This window comes from Halichoerus grypus, chromosome 12 (genome assembly GCF_964656455.1).
Source record: "Halichoerus grypus chromosome 12, mHalGry1.hap1.1, whole genome shotgun sequence".
NCBI classification, from domain to species: domain Eukaryota; kingdom Metazoa; phylum Chordata; class Mammalia; order Carnivora; family Phocidae; genus Halichoerus; species Halichoerus grypus.
The window spans coordinates 39,806,759-39,825,216 of record NC_135723.1 but is presented as its reverse complement, the minus strand read 5'-3'; the positions used below and the strand labels follow the sequence as shown (position 1 = coordinate 39,825,216).

General features: G+C 42.5%; 1 protein-coding gene across 7 annotated transcripts in view; it reads left to right on the top strand.

Annotated features, from left to right (window-relative positions):
* SLC25A13 (solute carrier family 25 member 13) overlaps positions 1-18,458 on the top strand; it is a 183,626-nt gene that overhangs the window by 105,031 nt on the left and 60,137 nt on the right. For 6 of the 7 annotated variants that reach the window (XM_078059285.1, XM_078059287.1, XM_036094709.2 and 3 more), the window contains 6 exons: positions 3,421-3,567; positions 5,373-5,511; positions 6,487-6,580; positions 6,818-6,902; positions 10,437-10,524; positions 10,955-11,113. In XM_078059285.1, the coding sequence (XP_077915411.1) occupies positions 3,421-3,567; positions 5,373-5,511; positions 6,487-6,580; positions 6,818-6,902; positions 10,437-10,524; positions 10,955-11,113 (712 nt within the window). The remainder of the gene's footprint in view (positions 1-3,420; positions 3,568-5,372; positions 5,512-6,486; positions 6,581-6,817; positions 6,903-10,436; positions 10,525-10,954; positions 11,114-18,458) is intronic. The other variant, XM_078059286.1, reaches the window with a different exon arrangement.

The window sequence follows — 18,458 nt, the reverse complement described above, 5'->3', positions numbered from 1 at the left end:
AGTCTCTTGGGGTTGTAAGTGAGCAAGGCCAGAAGACCTTTAGATATGGTTCCTCTTCTCTGTGGTCTCCGCTCTTGCTGGGAGAACAATCCTAGCCCTTGGAGCACATAAAAGACATCTTCCTTAAGGAAAAAGTCTCAAATTTTACTGTTTTCTCATGAAAACAGACAACAAAAAATCTAGAGCGTTAAGAATAATTTAAAAGCACACTTGAATTTTTGTCTTTTCATAGTTATTAAGATTCCTAAGTGTCAGATATATTTTGTCATCAGATTCCTGACGGTTGCATGACCCAGGCTCCCCAGGCGCTGTGCTGAAGTGTTAGGGGCATCATCAAGGGGCAGAACTGCCTGGGTTTGCATTCCAGCTTTGCTGCTTCCTGTGAGACTTCGTTTCCTCAACTGCCACAATAAAGTTAATAATAGTGCCCAGCTCATGGGGTTGCTGTGAGCAGGAAGTGAGTTTAAACTGTAAAATGCTTTAGAACAGTATCTGGTGCATAATATATGTTCACTAAATGCTGTTAACATGGTTGTTGTGTTGGTTGAGGTAATAGCTTTATTTCTTCACCCAGAAGACTAAATAGTCATGACATAAACAGTTGTTCTTCACAAGGCAACCCACTTCTTCAGCAAACTGCCTTTAGTTTGAGGAAACACTTAACTAAATGTTTTCACTCTGTCCTACTATTTAGAGAATGATGTTCAGTTAGCTTCTTGTTTTTCATGGAATTTATGGTGTCCCCAATCTTTCAGAGCTGTTGGAAATGTATTCTAAAGTTGTTCATCATTAGAGTTAAAAGTGCTTTCATGTTCTGCGATCGAGGGATCCCTGCTAGCAAACGCTGGATCCTGAAGCGTAGGCACAGGAATGGGTAGTGACACCATCCCTGTTACAGATGCATCCCCTGCTCTGCCGTGGGGGCACCCACCCCCACTCTGATGTCTGTTTCCCAATTTGAAATTCCGAGCAGGTTGGTCTTCGTGTTCTGAGGACATGAGGGGGCCAGGAATTCTGAGGAAATGGGGTGGCCAGGGTGGGTGATGCCTTTCCTGGTATCCTGGTCTGTGGATCCCTAAGACTCTAGTTGAGTTGTAAACTGTGGGGGCGGGGGGTGGGGTGGGGATGGTAACTAAGTGAACACACCTGCTGTTGTTGAGCGTAATCTTGCCTTACAATAGCTTTAGCAGTGGGTCTGGCAATTCGAAGGAGACTGTGTTCATTTACTTTCAATTGAATACATACTGTGGTCATTTTTCACTACAGGGTGTTTAACAGTTGGTTTCTTCCTCTTAAATTGGAGGCACTTATACAGAGAACACCTTCTCGTTCAGTAGAGTGTGATTTGTTCATTCAATTGGTTTTATAGAATACCTGTCACTGAAGATGATGTCTGTGGTTTATTGAGTACCTAGTATATCTAAGGCATTCTGCCTACACCAGTAGAGGGATGAATAGGACGTAGTCTCCTCTCCCTGGCAAGGTAGGGGAAAGACAGGAATAGAAACAACTGCTTCAAGTAAGATGGAAGTCTTACGGATTGAGGTGCAAGCAGGGAGCCACATGATCACATCAGTTCTTTTCAGCTAAGAGACCTACTTACATTTACTTAAGTGGTGGCATTTGAGCTAAGTCTGGAGGAAAATGGTAGGATTTCAGGAACTACAGAAAGAAGCTGCAGTCTACACCAGGCGGAGGGAGGAATGCAGACAAAGGTCGGGGTGTGTGGAAGGTCTGGAAGGACTGAGCATGGGGTGCTGGAGACCAGGCTGAGAGTAGCCCCTTGGATTTAGTGATGTGCCATTGTGTGGCCTTTACAAGATACCCACGTGGATATATTCTCTGAGCACTTAGGAATTCTGGTCCAGCAGATAAGTATGGGAGATTTGGATCTGGGATTCAAGCCTTCTGAGAAATCTTTGAGGCCTAGGGGAGTAGAGCGAGGAGACTTGAAGACAGAGGGCTGACAGAAGCCTCCCATTTAAGTGGAAGAGTCACCAGGGAGATAAAGGTCCCAGAAGAGCCTTGGGACAGGGGCAGGCTGGATCAAAACTGGCAGATGCTGTGGCTGAGAAGAAGCTTTTGAATAGGATAAGAACTCTGATTCTTACTATGGTATTGTCTTTTAAAAGTTTTTTAAATTTAAAACTTTCAAACTCTTCTAAAGTAGGAAAGTATATTATACTGTGACCCACCGTGTTCCCATTATGCAACTTCAATTATTATTAATATTTTATCAAGCTTCCTTCATCTCCCACCTTTCTGGGGGAAGAGAAGGGAGATGGAGCACTTTGAAGCATGATCAGACTTGCGTCATTTCTGCTGTGCTTTAGCTCGCACCACTTCATAGGGATGATTTGTTTTTACACTACTGTAAGTCATTGTCTCGCCAAAGTTTAAAAAAAATAGTAATTCTCTGTATCAACTAATTAAACTTTTTTCGTTTAAATAATTTGAAGTCCTTGCAGTGCTTTTTAATTCCATAGAGATTAGATCTCTGAGGGCCCATTTGGGAAATGGGCACGGTCATGAGGAAGATAATGAAATGCCCTTTGCAAGAGATGCGTCTCCTACACAGCACCTGGTGGGGTTTGATGGGAGGCTGTTTATTTTGCATATACGCTAACTCCCTGTGAATCACAACTGAAATCCCAATTGGGCTTCCTGTCTGTAGATCATAGGAATTAAAACAGTGGCACTGCTGCAGTTCTGCCACGGCTGACCCACATACCATCCACTTCCTCATTCTGGAGCAGTGTCCTCACTCAGGACCTGGGGCCCTCTCCAGACACATTCTTGATTGTCGTGCTTTTGGGGGTAAAGGGGCTACCATCATCTAGTGCAAAGAGAGAGGGGAGGGATGCACAGGACAGCTCTCCGTAACAAAAGATTAACCCACCTAAAATACCAATAGTGTCAAGCCTGAGAAACTGTATGTTAGAGGAACAGCATATTCCAGAGGAGAAGCACCCTTTTTGGTTTGTTACTATGTCACATGTTTGTGTACGAGGTTACCAGTAAGAATTTTTGTCTCTTCTTTGGGGAGAGCTTAATGTCCCTGTATATGTTTTTCACTGGGTCATCTGCATCACCTGAGTTGGGTTTGGCCATATCTTTGGGCCTACCAAACTTCATTCCAATTTTTATTTTCTTTGTGTCCTTGGACTCTAGCAGAACATGGAAGTGATTTGGTTTCTCTGGGCAGGAGATTTAAGGTGGAATGCATTTTCCGAGACATGTTCACTGGTCTGAGCAAAGTTCTGTCTTTGGAAGAAGAGGATAGCTTGAGGGTGTTATTTAACAAGCTGGTAAGGCTTGTTAAATCAAGATACGATCTATATTTCTTCACCCTGATTTGAAATTGAGCAGTCTTTTGTAGTAATTCAGAAACATAAATTATTTCACTTTCATTATTTGTAGGAAATACAATTGGAGCATGCAAAGCAAGCCTTTGTGCAAAGGGACAATGCCAGGACCGGAAAAGTTACAGCCATTGACTTCCGAGACATCATGGTCACCATCCGCCCCCATGTCTTGACTCCTTTTGTAGAAGAATGTCTAGTAGCTGTAAGTTGTAACTTGCCCTAACGAAGCAGTTTATTTTACCTGGCAAAAGCTCAGTAAATAAGGGATTATAAGAACAATTCTTTAAAATTATGTGGAGTTTTTTCAGTTTAAAACACTAACATTTTTGTAATGTGATCCCATATATTACTAAACTTACAGATAGAGTATTATTTTGGCTAGTTTTAGGGATAGGTTAATTTGTTTTCTGGATCATATGGAATATCTTAAATGTATTAACTGGTTTTAAAAAAGGAAAAACAAATTTATGGTATCATATTAATTTTGCTGTATATTTTGAGGTATGTCAAATGCTAATCTTCACTCTCGTCAAGGCAAAATAAAAAAAAAAAAATAGTGCATGCAGATATATTTCTTTGAGTGGTCAGCAGAAGAGAAACTCTAAAGCTTCGATTCACTCGGTCATTTAACATGCGTGTGTTGAAGGAACAGTGGTGCATGTGATGTGTGGGGCCCGGCTGGCCTGTGTCATAGCTTAAATCCCAGTGGGTGCCCAGCCATTCTTCTGACCTCATGGACCTAGAAGGTGGCCCAGAACATTCTGTGCTGGAGATTCCCAGGCCTTGGTCACAAAGCATAAGAATGACCAGGCATATTAAAAATACAGATAATGACATTTTCTTCCAGGCCTGTGGATTTATCTCCTATAGGTGGTGAGGTTCTAGAATCTCCTTTCTAAAGCTTCCCAGGTAATTCTGATGATCATGCATATTTGGAAACCCTTACACAGTGCTTTTGTTAGTCCCAGGGGGAAGACTTTTGGAGTGTTTTTACCATGCTCTGGGTTTCCCACAATGCTTACCATAGGCAGGAACTCAGCATAGCTTTTCACTTTCACTTTATCTCCTGGTTCCTTGTTTTGGAGGCATGGAACTCTGACAAGGTCTTTTCCACTCTGCACTGTGTTAGTCTAGCTCCTTTTCTGGCCTTCCCCCGCCCTTCTCTACTCCATTTTAAACTCTTAGGTCAGCTATTTTAAATGATTACTAAGTGAAGATTTATGTGGTTGTTACCTTATAAAGAAGTGCTTTCCTAATAAAAATATTTTGCCTTGTTAGGGAAGGATAGAATTTGAAACCCCAAACTGAAGTTCCATTCATAATGACTGTGCTATCTGTTTCCCTTGCCCCCTGGGAAGAAATATGGCTTCTTACAAATTCTGATTATCAGTATTCTGACCAGTCTTAACCCCCATCCAAGCATATGACATCTCATAATTTTACCGGAATACGCTTGTTTGCTAGAAATCCCACCAGTGTAAAGACTGATTATTTATTGCTAGTTCTAAGTAACATGACAAATCATGATATTAATGTTAGATTGACCACTTTCATACTATGTTTGGGTTGGTATAATATAGTTTTACATGTCTAAGCACACACGTGTGCATGTGTATAGTATAGTTGTGCATGTCTAAGCCTCTCAGAATTGCTCATTAGATGAAATAAACAAACTTATAAAACATTTCCAATTGAAATTTGAACTCTGTAAATTACTACTGGTCCTGTTGTTATAATCCTACACATGTATTTATTTAGTTTTCTAGGACTTGTGTGTGGAGAGTATAAGCTCTGGTCATGATTAGTTGCAGTTACTTTTAAAATTCATTTATAGCTTTTTTTTTTTTTTAATGTGAAAAGAAAATACTTACGGCCATTTCTTCTTATCCATGCATTCTTGATTACTTCCAAAACTAGCATTTGATACATGTACTTCTGAATCTTCTTCATTTTGTAAATCCTTTGTGTATTGTTGTTCTCCCCTTTCTGATGTTCAACTTACTTGAGGCTGCTGGAGGTACTACATCCCATCAAGTTAGCTTCTCCTATTTTAATGGATTTAATTCACTCCTTAACAACATGGAACTCATTAGAAAGATCTACAGCACTCTGGCTGGCAACAGGAAAGATGTAGAGGTGACTAAGGGTGAGTGAGAATAAATCTGAATTTTTGCCTGTTAGTATCTTGGTGTATTATTATTAGGGTAAAGAAGGCAACCAGGAATTTACGTTACAGATTTTTCTATCCCATTGACACATATTAACCATATGGTACATGTGTGTGCTCCATCCTTTGATCAGACAAACAAAAGCAAATAAAACAATCTTCAGCAAGTTTTAAATAAACTGAAGATAGCCTTTGAATTAGGGAACCATGTAAAATTTCTGAACTGTTTTCAAATCGTGCTAAAACCTGAGCTAAATCTGTGGCCTCTAAAGTGGCCTTCAGAAGTACATGAGGAATTCCGTAAACTTATACTGGTGACAACCTCAGAACGAGATATCAACATTTTAATGTTTTTTGTTTTTTGTTTTTAAAAAAAGAGAATTGCCTTGGGCGCCTGGGTGGCTCAGATGGTTAAGCGTCTGCCTTCGGCTCAGGTCATGATCTCAGGGTCCTGGGATCGAGTCCCGCATCGGGCTCCCTGCTCCTTGGGAGCCTGCTTCTCCCTCTGCTTCTCTCTCTCTGCGTCTAATGAATAAATAAATAAAATCTTAAAAAAAAAAAAAAAATAAATAAATAAATAAATAAAAAAAGAGAATTGCCTTAGGAATTGCACAGCTTCATTAATATAACCTCCCAGGCCTGATGCATGTGAAGTTTCGTATCGGCCTCCTTGTTTTCTGGGACCTGCAATTTGAATAACGTCCTGTGTCATTTATTCCAAGGCTTCCGATGAGACATCAGGCTTTTAAAGTCAATGTTAGAGAAACTATTCTGCACACTCCTTCCAGACGAATGAAAGAATTGCAATAATTCTTGCCCTGTTCGGGTTTACTTGAATTCTGTGACTGATAATAAAGTTTTGTGATGTTCACTCACTCCAGCGCCTTGAGTTAATGCTGCATTTAGTGGCTATTCCTTCTTGAATCTTTCCCTTTTAACTCTTTTTCCATACAGGGGAGTTTGTTCTGGCAGCTCAGAAATTTGGTCAGGTTACACCCATGGAAGTTGACATCTTGTTTCAGTTAGCAGATTTATATGAGCCACGGGGGTAAGTTGGCCTTTTTTTTTTTTTTTTTTTTTTTTTTCTAATTAGCTTAATAAAAGGAGGTTAGGGGATGGAGGGGGTGGGGGTAGGAGGAGGGCAGCACACTGGGAGGAAAAGAAGCCAAATAAAAGAGGACTCTGAAATAGGGGAACAAAAAAGGGAATGTTTTCAAATTCCATATTGCAAATTTTAATAAACTAGTGTTTTGTTGTTGCTCATGCTTGTTTTTTTCCCCTCCAGACGTATGACCTTAGCAGACATTGAACGAATTGCTCCACTGGAAGAGGGAACTCTGCCCTTCAACTTGGCTGAGGCCCAGAAGCAGGTGGGCAGAAGGAACAAACTTGCTTCCTGATGTTTCTTCAGTAGGGGACCCCCAAACCTTTTCTACTCGCAGTTGCCCTTTTGGCACTGGTATCTGACCTGCCATTGTAACATTTTGCACCAAAAATCCAGACAATTTCAAAAGGCTGCAAAGAGAAATTAGTTAGAGATGTTCTGATTGACAGATAGTTGCTTGTTACTTTCAAGGATGGGGTGATTTCCTAACTGCACTGGAAGCCTGCCCCCACCCCCACCCCCCGCGCCAAAATAGGCAGAAGATCTTTTCTTCTTCCCTAACTCTGGTGTTGGGGGATGTGGGCCCGGTGCCGTGTTTCGGTGTCGCTGTCCCAGCGCGGCGGCACGTTGCTGACCGAAAGCCTTCTCGGCTCCACAGAGAGGTACTTCATCAGCTCATTGTGTGACTGCCGCGCCTTCCGTTTTTCTGAATATCAAAATGAGATAATTTTGTTTAGTCTGGAGTAATAGTTTGAAGGCTTTTAGACTTCTTTTCTCTGTGAAAGGATTCATAAGTTATGTGGAAACAATTTGAGGAATGCTAAATTTTATTTTATGGTTAACAGAAACCAATCTCGTGAAGTCATGAGGGTCAGAAACTTAAGACATGGGACCTCCTCATTTAACTCTTGCTCGACTTGCTGTGTGTCAGGATTAGAGAATAAAAGCTTTCATAGCATGTGTTGTGCTTACACGATGTTTGTAAAGTAAATCCAGTCACAGACGAGCGTCGTTGTAGAAAAATACCTCCTTTAAGGCAAAGCCACCCCTGAATCCTGCGAGACTTAACAGTTTCTGGCTTGGAGCTCCGAGTCTGTACGGAGACGCCAGTTTGACCACAATGGGCTGATGCGGGCTACATTTTTAGGACGGGCAGGCCTCGAGCCAGCACCCCTCCTTTCAGCTCTCCCCACACCCCCGAATGCAGCAGCGAGTTTTGTGTGCAGCGTGTAGCTCAGAGTGGTGGGTGTGTGCTCAGAAACCCGAACGAGGCACCTCTGGAAAGCCGGCTGGCTGTTACAAGAGGGAGCCGATGTCCCCGAGTGCAGGAGAGCGCACTGCGTAGTCACGTGCGAGGTCGCAGCTCCATTGCTCTCCGCCCTTTGATTTTTAAACACTGCTTACCAGACGCTTAGCTCTTCGTCTCTATGCAACTAGCTGTCGTAGAAATTTGGGGATTAAGAAAAAGCAGAGGGGTGTTTTGTTTTGTTTTTAAAAGATTCCTCTGTTCTCCAGCTGGCAGTGGTAGCCCACAGTTTTTCCTTCCTGCTCTCTGCAACTTTTGAGAGTTTATGGCGGGTGCTCATTGTTACTGGCCCTGCAAGGGTTAGATGAGATTTACAGCAGGAAGTGATTGGCTGCGGCTGAGAGGTTGAGGGCGATTCACAGCAGCCTTGCCTGGAATATTCTTTCCTATGTGAACGCCAGTAGGCCTGACAACACTGACGGACTCGGGCAATGGAGGTCATCCACCTGGTAGGCTCCGTGCTAGCGTGGATCCTCAACAGAGTTGTGCAGGAATGGGAATCTTTCTTGTCTCATGAGCATGCTACACTTCGAGCTTCAGAAAAGTTAAATGAAAATCTGGGACTGCATTTATTTTGTCTTTTCCATTAAGAGTTAGTGATAGCGGTTAGGTCCGCTGTGCGCCCTCCCCCCATTATTTTCAAAGTACTTACACTCATTATTTTGATGCCAGAATCTAAGTCTTACATATTTATATCCATATAAAAAAAGTAGTGCCTTTCTTAGGGATGCATTTGTCAAAATGAGGTTACTTGTGATTTCCGTCTATGCAGAGATAGAGTTGGAAAAACCCCATGAAATTTGCAGAAGACATGCTTTACATTCTAAAGATGCATATTTCTATGTAAAGCTATTTTCAGTGAAGTAACTTCACAGGAGAGTCCAAATTATCTCATTCTGTTAGAATTGTGTAAGATTGACAGCAACTAAAATTCAGTGGGTTGATAGCTGGGGTTGGTAATTATTTTCATTGTTCACCTATTTTAATTATCATGGCTTTTGAAAAAACAAACTTTATTGAATGTATTCAATTCAACAGGTACTGTTAAGCATTAACTATCACCCTCATTTGACAACTTTGCGTGACATAAAATTACTGTTTTATTTATGTAGAGCAGAAAAATGCACTACTCTGAGATGTTCTGGCATCAAAAACACAGTAAGGATAGTAGGTCAAAAGAAAAATAAAATAACAACTGACTGGCATGAAGTATGAATTTAGAAAAAAGTGGATAGGAAAGAGGAGAAAGTAGCAATTACTTGTAATACAACCACCTAGTTGTAGCCACTGTAAATGTTTTGAGTTATCTCTAGGTGTTGGAATAGCCAGAATGTTAGTATGTTTTTATATGTATACATATGCCCACAAATAATTTTAATTAAAAACAACATCATATTGCACACAGTCTTTAACATTGTTCTTAAAAGATTATCATGAAATATTTCAAACATTTATAAAGGTATCATGAATACCTGTCTACCTGCCATATTCCTTTTAACCTGTTTTCACTTTATAAGCCCTTATGAACATTTGTCTTAACATCAAATAATTCTTTTACAATGACATATGATTTCATTTTAAGGCTGTAGCGTTTTTTTTAATGTTTATTCATTTATTTAAATAATCTCCATACCCACCGTGGGACTCGAACTCACGACCCTAAGATCAAGAGTCGCATACTTTATGGAATGAGCCAGCCAAGCATCCCAAGGGTGCAGCATTGTTAACCAGGCCTCTATTATTGGACGTTTAGGTTACTTTCAGAGTTTTTGCTCTTAAACAGTATTGCTTTTTAACATTCATAGGCTGATCCATGTCCACATACATGATTATTTTCTAGTCTCATTTTTTATAAGTAGCTCTGCGGGGCAGAGGTTATGTACAAGAGTTTGGGTGTATATTACCAAGTTTCCCTTCAAGTTTATACTAGATTAAATGGCAGGTTTGAGAAGCCCCATTTTTATCAACTCTTGCCCAGCTGGGTGTTGCCATTAGAAAACAAACTATGGTGACAGATGGTAGTTAGATTTATCATGGTGAACACTTCACAGAGTACCTCAATGTCGAAACACTTTGTTTTATACCTGAAATTAGTATATTGTAGGTCAACGACACTTCACTAAAATGAATAAACAAAAACCCCCCAAACCTCCCAGTTTGCTTGAAGAAGAATGATGTCTGATTAATGTTTTTAAGTTTGGATCTCCCTGATCACTGCCAAGAATTAAACAGTTGAAAATAGGTTCATAACGTTTTTGGGGGAGTACATAATGGTTTTCATTATGTTCAGATTTGATTTTCAGCATTAACAACAATAATAACCTTTTCTTAATAAGAACAACAGAATCTAACCCTGCCTTCCTCTTTGATACGTTAGTTGGTATCGTGAATTTGGAACCCAGGGGCAATTTAAAAAAGTCATATGTGCTCATTTCTGTTCTGTCCTTCTTTCTGTCTCCTGCCCCCCTCCCCCCGACTCCTGTGTGTGCAAAGAAGAAGGCCTCAGTGGACTCCTCCCGACCGGTTCTCCTGCAGGTTGCGGAGTCGGCCTACAGGTTTGGGCTGGGTTCCATTGCTGGAGGTTAGTCATGGATGAGTGCAAATTTTTCACTTTTATTATTCCTCTGATTTTTTTCTCTGATTTTCCACCTTACAGTATTAATGGACAGAGCCTTCCTTGGTCTTTCCAAGCACATTTCCCGTGTGCACCTCTGGGATGGGACAAGAGCAAAGGGAACTTCCCCCATACCTGCCTGCGGTCAGGGCCTTTTTCACTTAGCTGCAGATAGGCTTTTTTAAGATGGGTGAGCAATGCAGTTAGGCTGTAGATGATGTGTTTTTGTACATTTGAACTGTCTGGGACATCATTTTATCAGGAGACACTTGAATGAAAATCCAGAGTTGTTTATTAGGAAAGTTCGTGCCGTTTGACAATCTGTACATGCCCAGTTTGTTCCTCTGCTTCATCAGGCTTCTCTTTGACGTTGACCAGTGGTATTGTCTGATTTTAGCTGTTGGAGCCACTGCTGTGTATCCTATCGATCTCGTAAAAACTCGAATGCAGAACCAACGATCAACTGGCTCTTTTGTGGGAGAACTTATGTATAAAAACAGCTTTGACTGTTTTAAGAAGGTGCTACGCTACGAAGGCTTCTTTGGACTGTACAGAGGTTAGTGCCGTGTGCTGAATCCCTGTGAGGTGAAACAGTAGCCAGAAGGTTTGGTTTTCCATCTGCATGCCTGAAATGGATTAGGGAGACTGCATTACAATGGAAATGCGGCAGATTCTCAATTATCCATGCTGATGGGAGTAGGCTGCAGGCATCCAGGGCATGGCTAATCAAAACAGCCCATAATCTGAAAGCCATTTATATTGCTCTTTAGTATGTTTTATTTCCTAAAATAATTATTTTTTATAAATATCCTCCGTGGGTTTTTTAAAAGGCTAATATTGGGGCTCCTGGGTTGCTCAGTCGTTAAGCATCTGCCTTGGGCTCAGGTCATGATCCCAGGGTGCTGGGATCGAGCCCCACGTCTGGCTCCCTGTTCCTCGGGAAGCCTGCTTCTCCCTCTCCTGCTCCCCCTGCTTGTGTTCCCTTTCTCGCTCTGTCTCTCTCTGTCAAATAAATAAATAAAATCTTTAAAAAAATAAAAAATAAATAAAAGGCTCATTTTGTTTGTTGTCTTGAAGTAACTCTGCTCACCAGTTAAAAGGAAAAGGCATCCCGGGGACGGGACAGAGCCTACTTGGGATTAATGATTGTCCTTGAATATACCCCCAGAAAAGTCTATCAGGCGGGTAACCAAGCGTTCAGTGGAGTCCTCCTTTACTGCCTCTTTCTTAGTTAAAGATGCCTCTTCCCTTCCTCTCACTCTGTACCCAATGGAGTTGAGTCATACACCACTCTAACCGGTAGTCCTATCCAGTTGCTCCTTCAATCATCTAAGGCTCATGAAGCAAGGGAAACAGTAGCAAGATATATGGCATCACTGATAGAAAATATCCCACAGATCCTGACTGTTTTTCCATTGTCATTGGGCTAAAGAGGCTTCACTTTATTTCCCAACCTCTCTGTATTGCCTTCTACAAAGAGAAAAGAAGTAAGTGTATTTGCATCAGCAACTAAAATACTGTATTGCGGGGCACCTGGGTAGCTCAGTTGGTTAAGCATCCAACTCTTGGTTTTGGTTAGGGTCATGAGATCGAGCCCCATGTTGGGCTCTGCGCTGGGCGTGGAACCTGCTTAAGATTCCCTCCCTCCCTCTGCCCCTCCCCCTGTGTGCGCACACTCTCTCTTTCAAAAATAGATAAAATAAAATATAGTATTGCAAGGCGGTTCAAGCTGAGCCACTTTGCCATTTGGCAACTGCACTGTTGGCAGGGTCTTCCCTCCCTTTCAATGCTTGCTCTAGAAGAAAATAGTATTTAGTACTCTGGGGACAGACCTTGAAACTGGCAGCCACGTAAACCTTTGCCTCTAGGCCTCTTCTGCCATCTGCTGACTCCAGTCTTCATCTTATGCATCCAGGTGTAAAAAAACAAAGACCCCTCTTGAAATCTCTCACCTTAGAAACTAGGGGGTTTTGAACTCCAGAGAAGTTCCATTTTGCAGGTTCTGTTGTGTAGGTAGATAACTCCCATCAAAGGCCTTTTGATCTGTTCTCTGCCCTCTTTCCCTCACCCCCTGCCTCTTCTTACAATCGAGAAGGTCTTTGACCCCAGGTGATTGATGATGACCCTTACAGGGTCACTGCCTTCCATTGAAATACTCTTCTGTCCTGGTGACAACAAACCTCACAGATGAAATGTCTCCCAGGTAGTGCAAGGTTAATGTCACAGTGCCTGCTTTGCCGTGATTCGGGCAAAGGCTGCCACCTTCCCTGTTCCCGTGGGTTGTGTTCTGCCTGGAGAGCTTTGCGTGTCAAGCCAGAAGCACGTCTGAGCCTTCCCATTGCTTCCCAGACTACTTTTATGGCCTTCCCTCGGGATTGGATTAAATGTCGAGAGTGCCTTTAGGATTGTGAGAAATACTTTTTGTCCTGCTGAATGTCTTTAATATGCTTGTGTTGACCTGGTTTGATTTCATGTTGAGTCACTTCTCTTTCCTCTTTGACCAGTCTGACAGATCTTGATTCTTGGTTGTATCCAGATTTTCTTCCTTGACCTGTTCTTTTAACCCCATAGACAGAACAGCTTAAAGCATACCTGAGTACTGAGTGCCGAGCTAATATGGCCATCCCACAAACCTCTTGCTATTTCAGAGATTATATCTGTAAGATGAGGGGCTTGGGGGAGGGGGCGGAGCTGGTTTTAACTCCTTAGGGAAGGGGAGTCAGCCTCCCTATTAGAGATGGAGGCTCACTTTGAAAACCAAAGACTCAGTCCTCCCCCTTTTCCTGGTTTAGAAACAGCCATTTATCTCACCTGTTTTGGCTGCCTGAACCCTAAAGGGTTCCCTTTCAGAGGATGCTAGGTAGAATGTGAGTATAAGAAGATTAATTCTGGGAATCATTTCTGTTCATTTCCTCTTGACTTCTTTTATTTTCTAGTAAATGATTTTAAAGCGAAAGATTTATTATAAAACCTTGTTTGGTTTCTTTCTTTGGTTTGGATCTTGAGAGCAAAGAGATGATTGGCAGTTCAGGTTAAAAAAATTATTTATAACCTTGCTTCATAAAAATGACCTGTTCCTGTTATTGATTAGGTGGGGACCAGTTCCTTTCCGTGCTTTGCACATAATCATTAATTAATAATTGTATGTAACTGCTTATTTATGAATGCTTGTCATTAGGGTGGCAGAAAGATCAGATGAAAATGGAAAGCCATCAGTACTAGCAGAGATTCTAAGAGAAACAACAGACCTGACGTACCCCTGGGAATCACTATCGTAACCTGTGTGTGCATAGTCAAGACAGCGCACGGCGTACGTGTGATTTTTTTGACTATAAATTTCTCATTAGATGTAGTTCTACTGTTTAAAAATTTTATTTTAAGGGAAACTTGAATTTGAATTTTAGGAATTTAGAATTACCTCTGATAACGCTTCACCTAGCAGGATGTAAGACGGTGTCAGAGGACATCTCTAATTTATAAACATGTTTTGAAATACGGAGCCTATTTTTTCTATTAGGGAATTTTGCTTAACATGTAATTTTTCTGCATCAATACATATATAATTGCTAATATTTCCTGAATAGTATAATTTGGGAATGTTGCACAAGTAAGGTCTCTCCCCCTATTTTTAAAATTATCTTTATGCATATTTCGGAAAAAAATTGGCAGTTAACCCTGAAAGAAGGTGCTTGCAGCATGTATTCTTATTATAAGGTTAATAAGCATCTTTCTCCCTCTTTTTTTTTCCTTTTCTTCCCATAACAAGAATACAGATCTCTAAAGGGGCGCTGTGTTTGTATCAAGAAGTAATTCCTTGTGCAACAGCTAGAATGAAGGTTCTTTCTAAAGAACTCTTGAGCCCTCCACCACAGGTGATTTTTCTGTTTGCTTTCTCTGGCCGCTCCCAGCCTCCACATGCAGTCCGGGAGGTTATCCAGTCCTAAATGGAGAGCACATTTCAATCACTGCCCCAGGGTCCAAAGGGGAGTGTCAGCAACTGTCCTCAGCGGACGTGGTGGCGTCCTGGGCCTCCAGCAAGCCACAAGGCCTTGTAGTATTGGGGTTTCTTAGGTCTTACTCTCCATGTCTCTGCAGCTCACTGTTCCTTGTCTCTGAGAGTCTCTTATTCTGGAGGGATCAGGAAGGAGCCCCTTGGAAATACTATTGAGACTGACTCTGCAGATCTTCTCTATTATATACACTACTTTCTTTACAAGAAAATGATTTCCCAAGGTTTTTCTGTAATTTTTGAAAATCAGACCCCCAGACTAAGTCTAAGTCCGCCTGTATGAAGGGAAATAACACCCGAGATAATCCAGATTTGCCTGAAGTCACTTGTAAAAGGCTTCCTTTATTTCCTCCCCACTCTCCAGATTGATTTCATGCACTCAGGTGTTTAAAATTCTTAATGAAGTACCTGACAGCTCATTTGGTTTGAATGAACTGCATGACCAAATGAGTCAGTTATTGGCCTGCTATTGACTTGGCATATTAAAGAGAAACAATCAATTGGGTAATCATCCCCAATTAAATGCTCTTACCAGTCCAGGAATAACTAATTTCTGCCTTTAAACTTTGCTGTACTCTCCTCCCTCAGATGCTTGGGGTAATGAGATGAGCAGCCTCAGAAAATGGAAAATGTTTGGGGGAGGATCTTTGGGGAGAAAGATTCAAGAGAAATCAGAATCCATGAGAAATACTTCTTAAAGGAAGGTTTTTGTTTTTGTTTCTGTTGATGGGAGAAGTCATAAAAAAAAATCTGCCAGAAAGAGAAATTAGATCATTTTATGAATTAAACTTAATTTGGAGCACTACTTAATTTTCGAGTTAATTGGCAAAAAAAAATTTTTTTTTGTTTTAATTAAACCATTGATCTGGGCATACAGAGTCTTAAATGGGTCTATTTCAAGTTGTCTGTGTGGTGCGAAAGCAGTCGTCTTCCATCCTGGAATGTTCTCAAGGTGACATCTAGAGGATATTGTGGTGATATCTCAGGAAGTTATTGATACGTTTGCATTCTGGAAGGAAGTTTTGTCAGACAGCTAGTTTAAGCAAGGCCTCTTCTTGTGGTTAATGGCTCTATAGAGGGGAGTACCCAAATTACATGGGTCTGCGGTGAAATTCCTTCTTGCATAATTCTTGTGGATAAAAATAAATTTTAAAAAATTCTAGCACCAAAATAAAACGATTGGAGTTTCTACAACTGTTTTGCATAACTTAAGAACGCATGTGTCTTGGAACCAACTACAGTGAATCTTTGAACTGTGCCAAATCATGGCTGTCAATCCATGTCCAGCAAAGCTTCTAATGAGCACAAAATAGATTGGTTTGAATCTTATTTTTTTTTTTTTTGGCCAGTTTTTTGCATTAAGGGTATTAATTTAGGGCATTAAGGCTGTGAAAAGATCAGAAGGCAGACATTAGCTTCTAGGAAACCATGAGCTGGGTAATCACATCTGCGGAGATCTATAGGGAGCACAGGGTGTTAACATGGGAGGCAGAAGTAGTACAAGGTCAGACCAAGGAGGGTGGGTGCGTTGTCAGAGGCCCCAGCGGTGAGCTTAGAAACTTGGGAAGGATGACGAAAAGATCGAAGTAGACAAAGCCCAGGGAAGAAGAGATTGAGTGAGTTAGCGCTGGGCCTGCAGCATGGTCATTTATAACCAGTTACTGCCATCGCTGAAGCTGCAGCAAGCAGAACAGATTAAACCTCAGCAGCAAGGAGTTGAGGTAGAAGAAAAGATGACTAGGAGTTGTCATGTACCAGACGGAAGGAGGGGATAGGACCTCTCTTCCCAATGATCTTCACTTCTAGAAAGCCAGCCCCAAAGCAGGAGTCAAAGGAACCAAATCCTTCCTAGACTATCGATCAGTATCAGTCATTTACATTTTGACACTCAGTCTTCCAAAGGCATCCTGAGCCATGGCTGGTTCTTGACATTTGGAGTAAAACATTTAACCCAGATGAGAGTCATTTAAATCTGGCCATCTGCACTGCCCCCCCCCCCCCGCCGCCATTTCCCCAGCTCCACTGCCCAGTCCCAATGGGGTGCTCCCCAGGAGCCCCGCCCCAAGTGATCCAAGGGCTCTGAAAGGGGATAGCTCAGTAGGGAGGGTGGAAATGCCTCATGCCTCAGGGCTATATGAGTCAAAGGCGGACAGACGAGCGGTTGGAGGAGGAGGGAGGAAAGAAGGCTTGAACAAGTGAAGAGAGAAGGCCATGGAACTAGGAGCAGGAATAAAAGCTGTGAGACAGGGCGCGCAGAGTGCTGATAGCTCCAGAATAAAGGGTAATCTGATGTTGAAAGCAAGGAGGGCTCTCTGGGAAGATGAGGGCAAGTGTAGTGGCCTCTGTGGGGAGGTCAGGAGGGTAAGAATTCAACATTGGAGGGGTTTCCTCTGGGTTGAAACTAGATAACACAAAAAAGTGCTTCATGTGCCTTTGGCTAGAGGAATGGGGATCGTTTATACGCTCATTTCCCCTACCAAACTCCACTGCTTGTCTCTGCCCTGAATGCCCCCTTCCCCATTTTACGTGCTCGTCGGCGGTCCCTTTCTCAGGACTGTGCTCCGCCCTGAGACAGAGATGCTGCTTTAGTTACGGAGTTTCTTCCTTGCTGTGGCCCCTCAGCATCTGTGCTCCTGCCTGTCTCGTGCAGTGTGGCGTTTCAGGAGAGCTACTCCATGGTGCTTACAGTTGTCCGTGGGCCGGCAGCCTGGCTCGCCACCTGCTGCTCTACCCGAGCCCGCTTCCCGGTGTGTGCCCGGACTCGGACCTGTTCTCCAGGTCGTAACCAGCAGGTTGGCCCCGCCGTTCAGTGCCCGATACGCAGCACCTGGAGAGAGAGAGAAGTGGAGGCATGATGTGGATGCCCACCACACCTCCGCCTCCTTTTGCCGTGTGAAAGGGCCCATCCGTGCAGGGTGCTAGCCCAGGGCCGGGCGGGGCCCAGAGAAAAGTTGTGGAACAGTCTGGGGCCAGAAGAAAAGCCTTTACAGAGCAAAGAAGAAAGTTGGAGCAGTAAGTCTAGTAGAGGGACCAGGGAGATGCCGAGCACGCGTGGCAGAGAGCCCCGGCTGGAGGGGAGTGGTGGAGCTGAATGAACTCAACTCCGAGCGCCACAGCATAGTCCCTGGTCACGGAGGGCCTTGGGACAAGCTGCTTAGCCTCTCCAGATGCCAGTGTCCGTGAAGGAAGAGGAGAGTGATGATGGTGATGATGATGAAGATAAAAACAAACAACAAAAAATCACTTCTGTAGTACTTCCTGTGTGCTTGGAGGGCTTTATGTATATGAACTTATGTCATTGTCAGAACTACCCCATGAAGACAGTACTGTGTGTATTTCCATTTTATAGATATAGAAACTAAGGTACAAAGAGATTGGGTTAAGTTGCCCACAGTGACACAGCTAACAGCTTACGGAGTCAGCCTGCAGACTAGCATCCCGGATCCAGACTCCACACTCTTCCTCACCTGGCTCTTCTGCCACTCGGTAGAATTTACATTGTAAAGAGGCGCTTATTGTGAGAGGTCGAGCAGTGTTTAAGTTCTTAACATAAACATTTTAACTTGAAAACCTAAAGATGTGTTGTTAGGTCTGTGCTAAGAGGAAGCAGGGCCACGAGACACTCTCAGACCAAATGTGCCCCCACATCTGGGGGACAGCTCTTCTAAGGATAGGCATCATGCTATGGAGACCCCATTCTACTCTGGACTTAACTCTGGACTGTGAACATTATTCAGGCAGAATTGCCTCTTGTATGCAGGAACAGAATCAAGGATATGCCTTGAACAGGTAGATAGAAACATCTCGTTTTTGAATACGTAATGAAGGTTGTGAGTAGTATCTAGCTCTACATTTACTCATAGAATTATCATAATAAACCAGTGAGTCATCA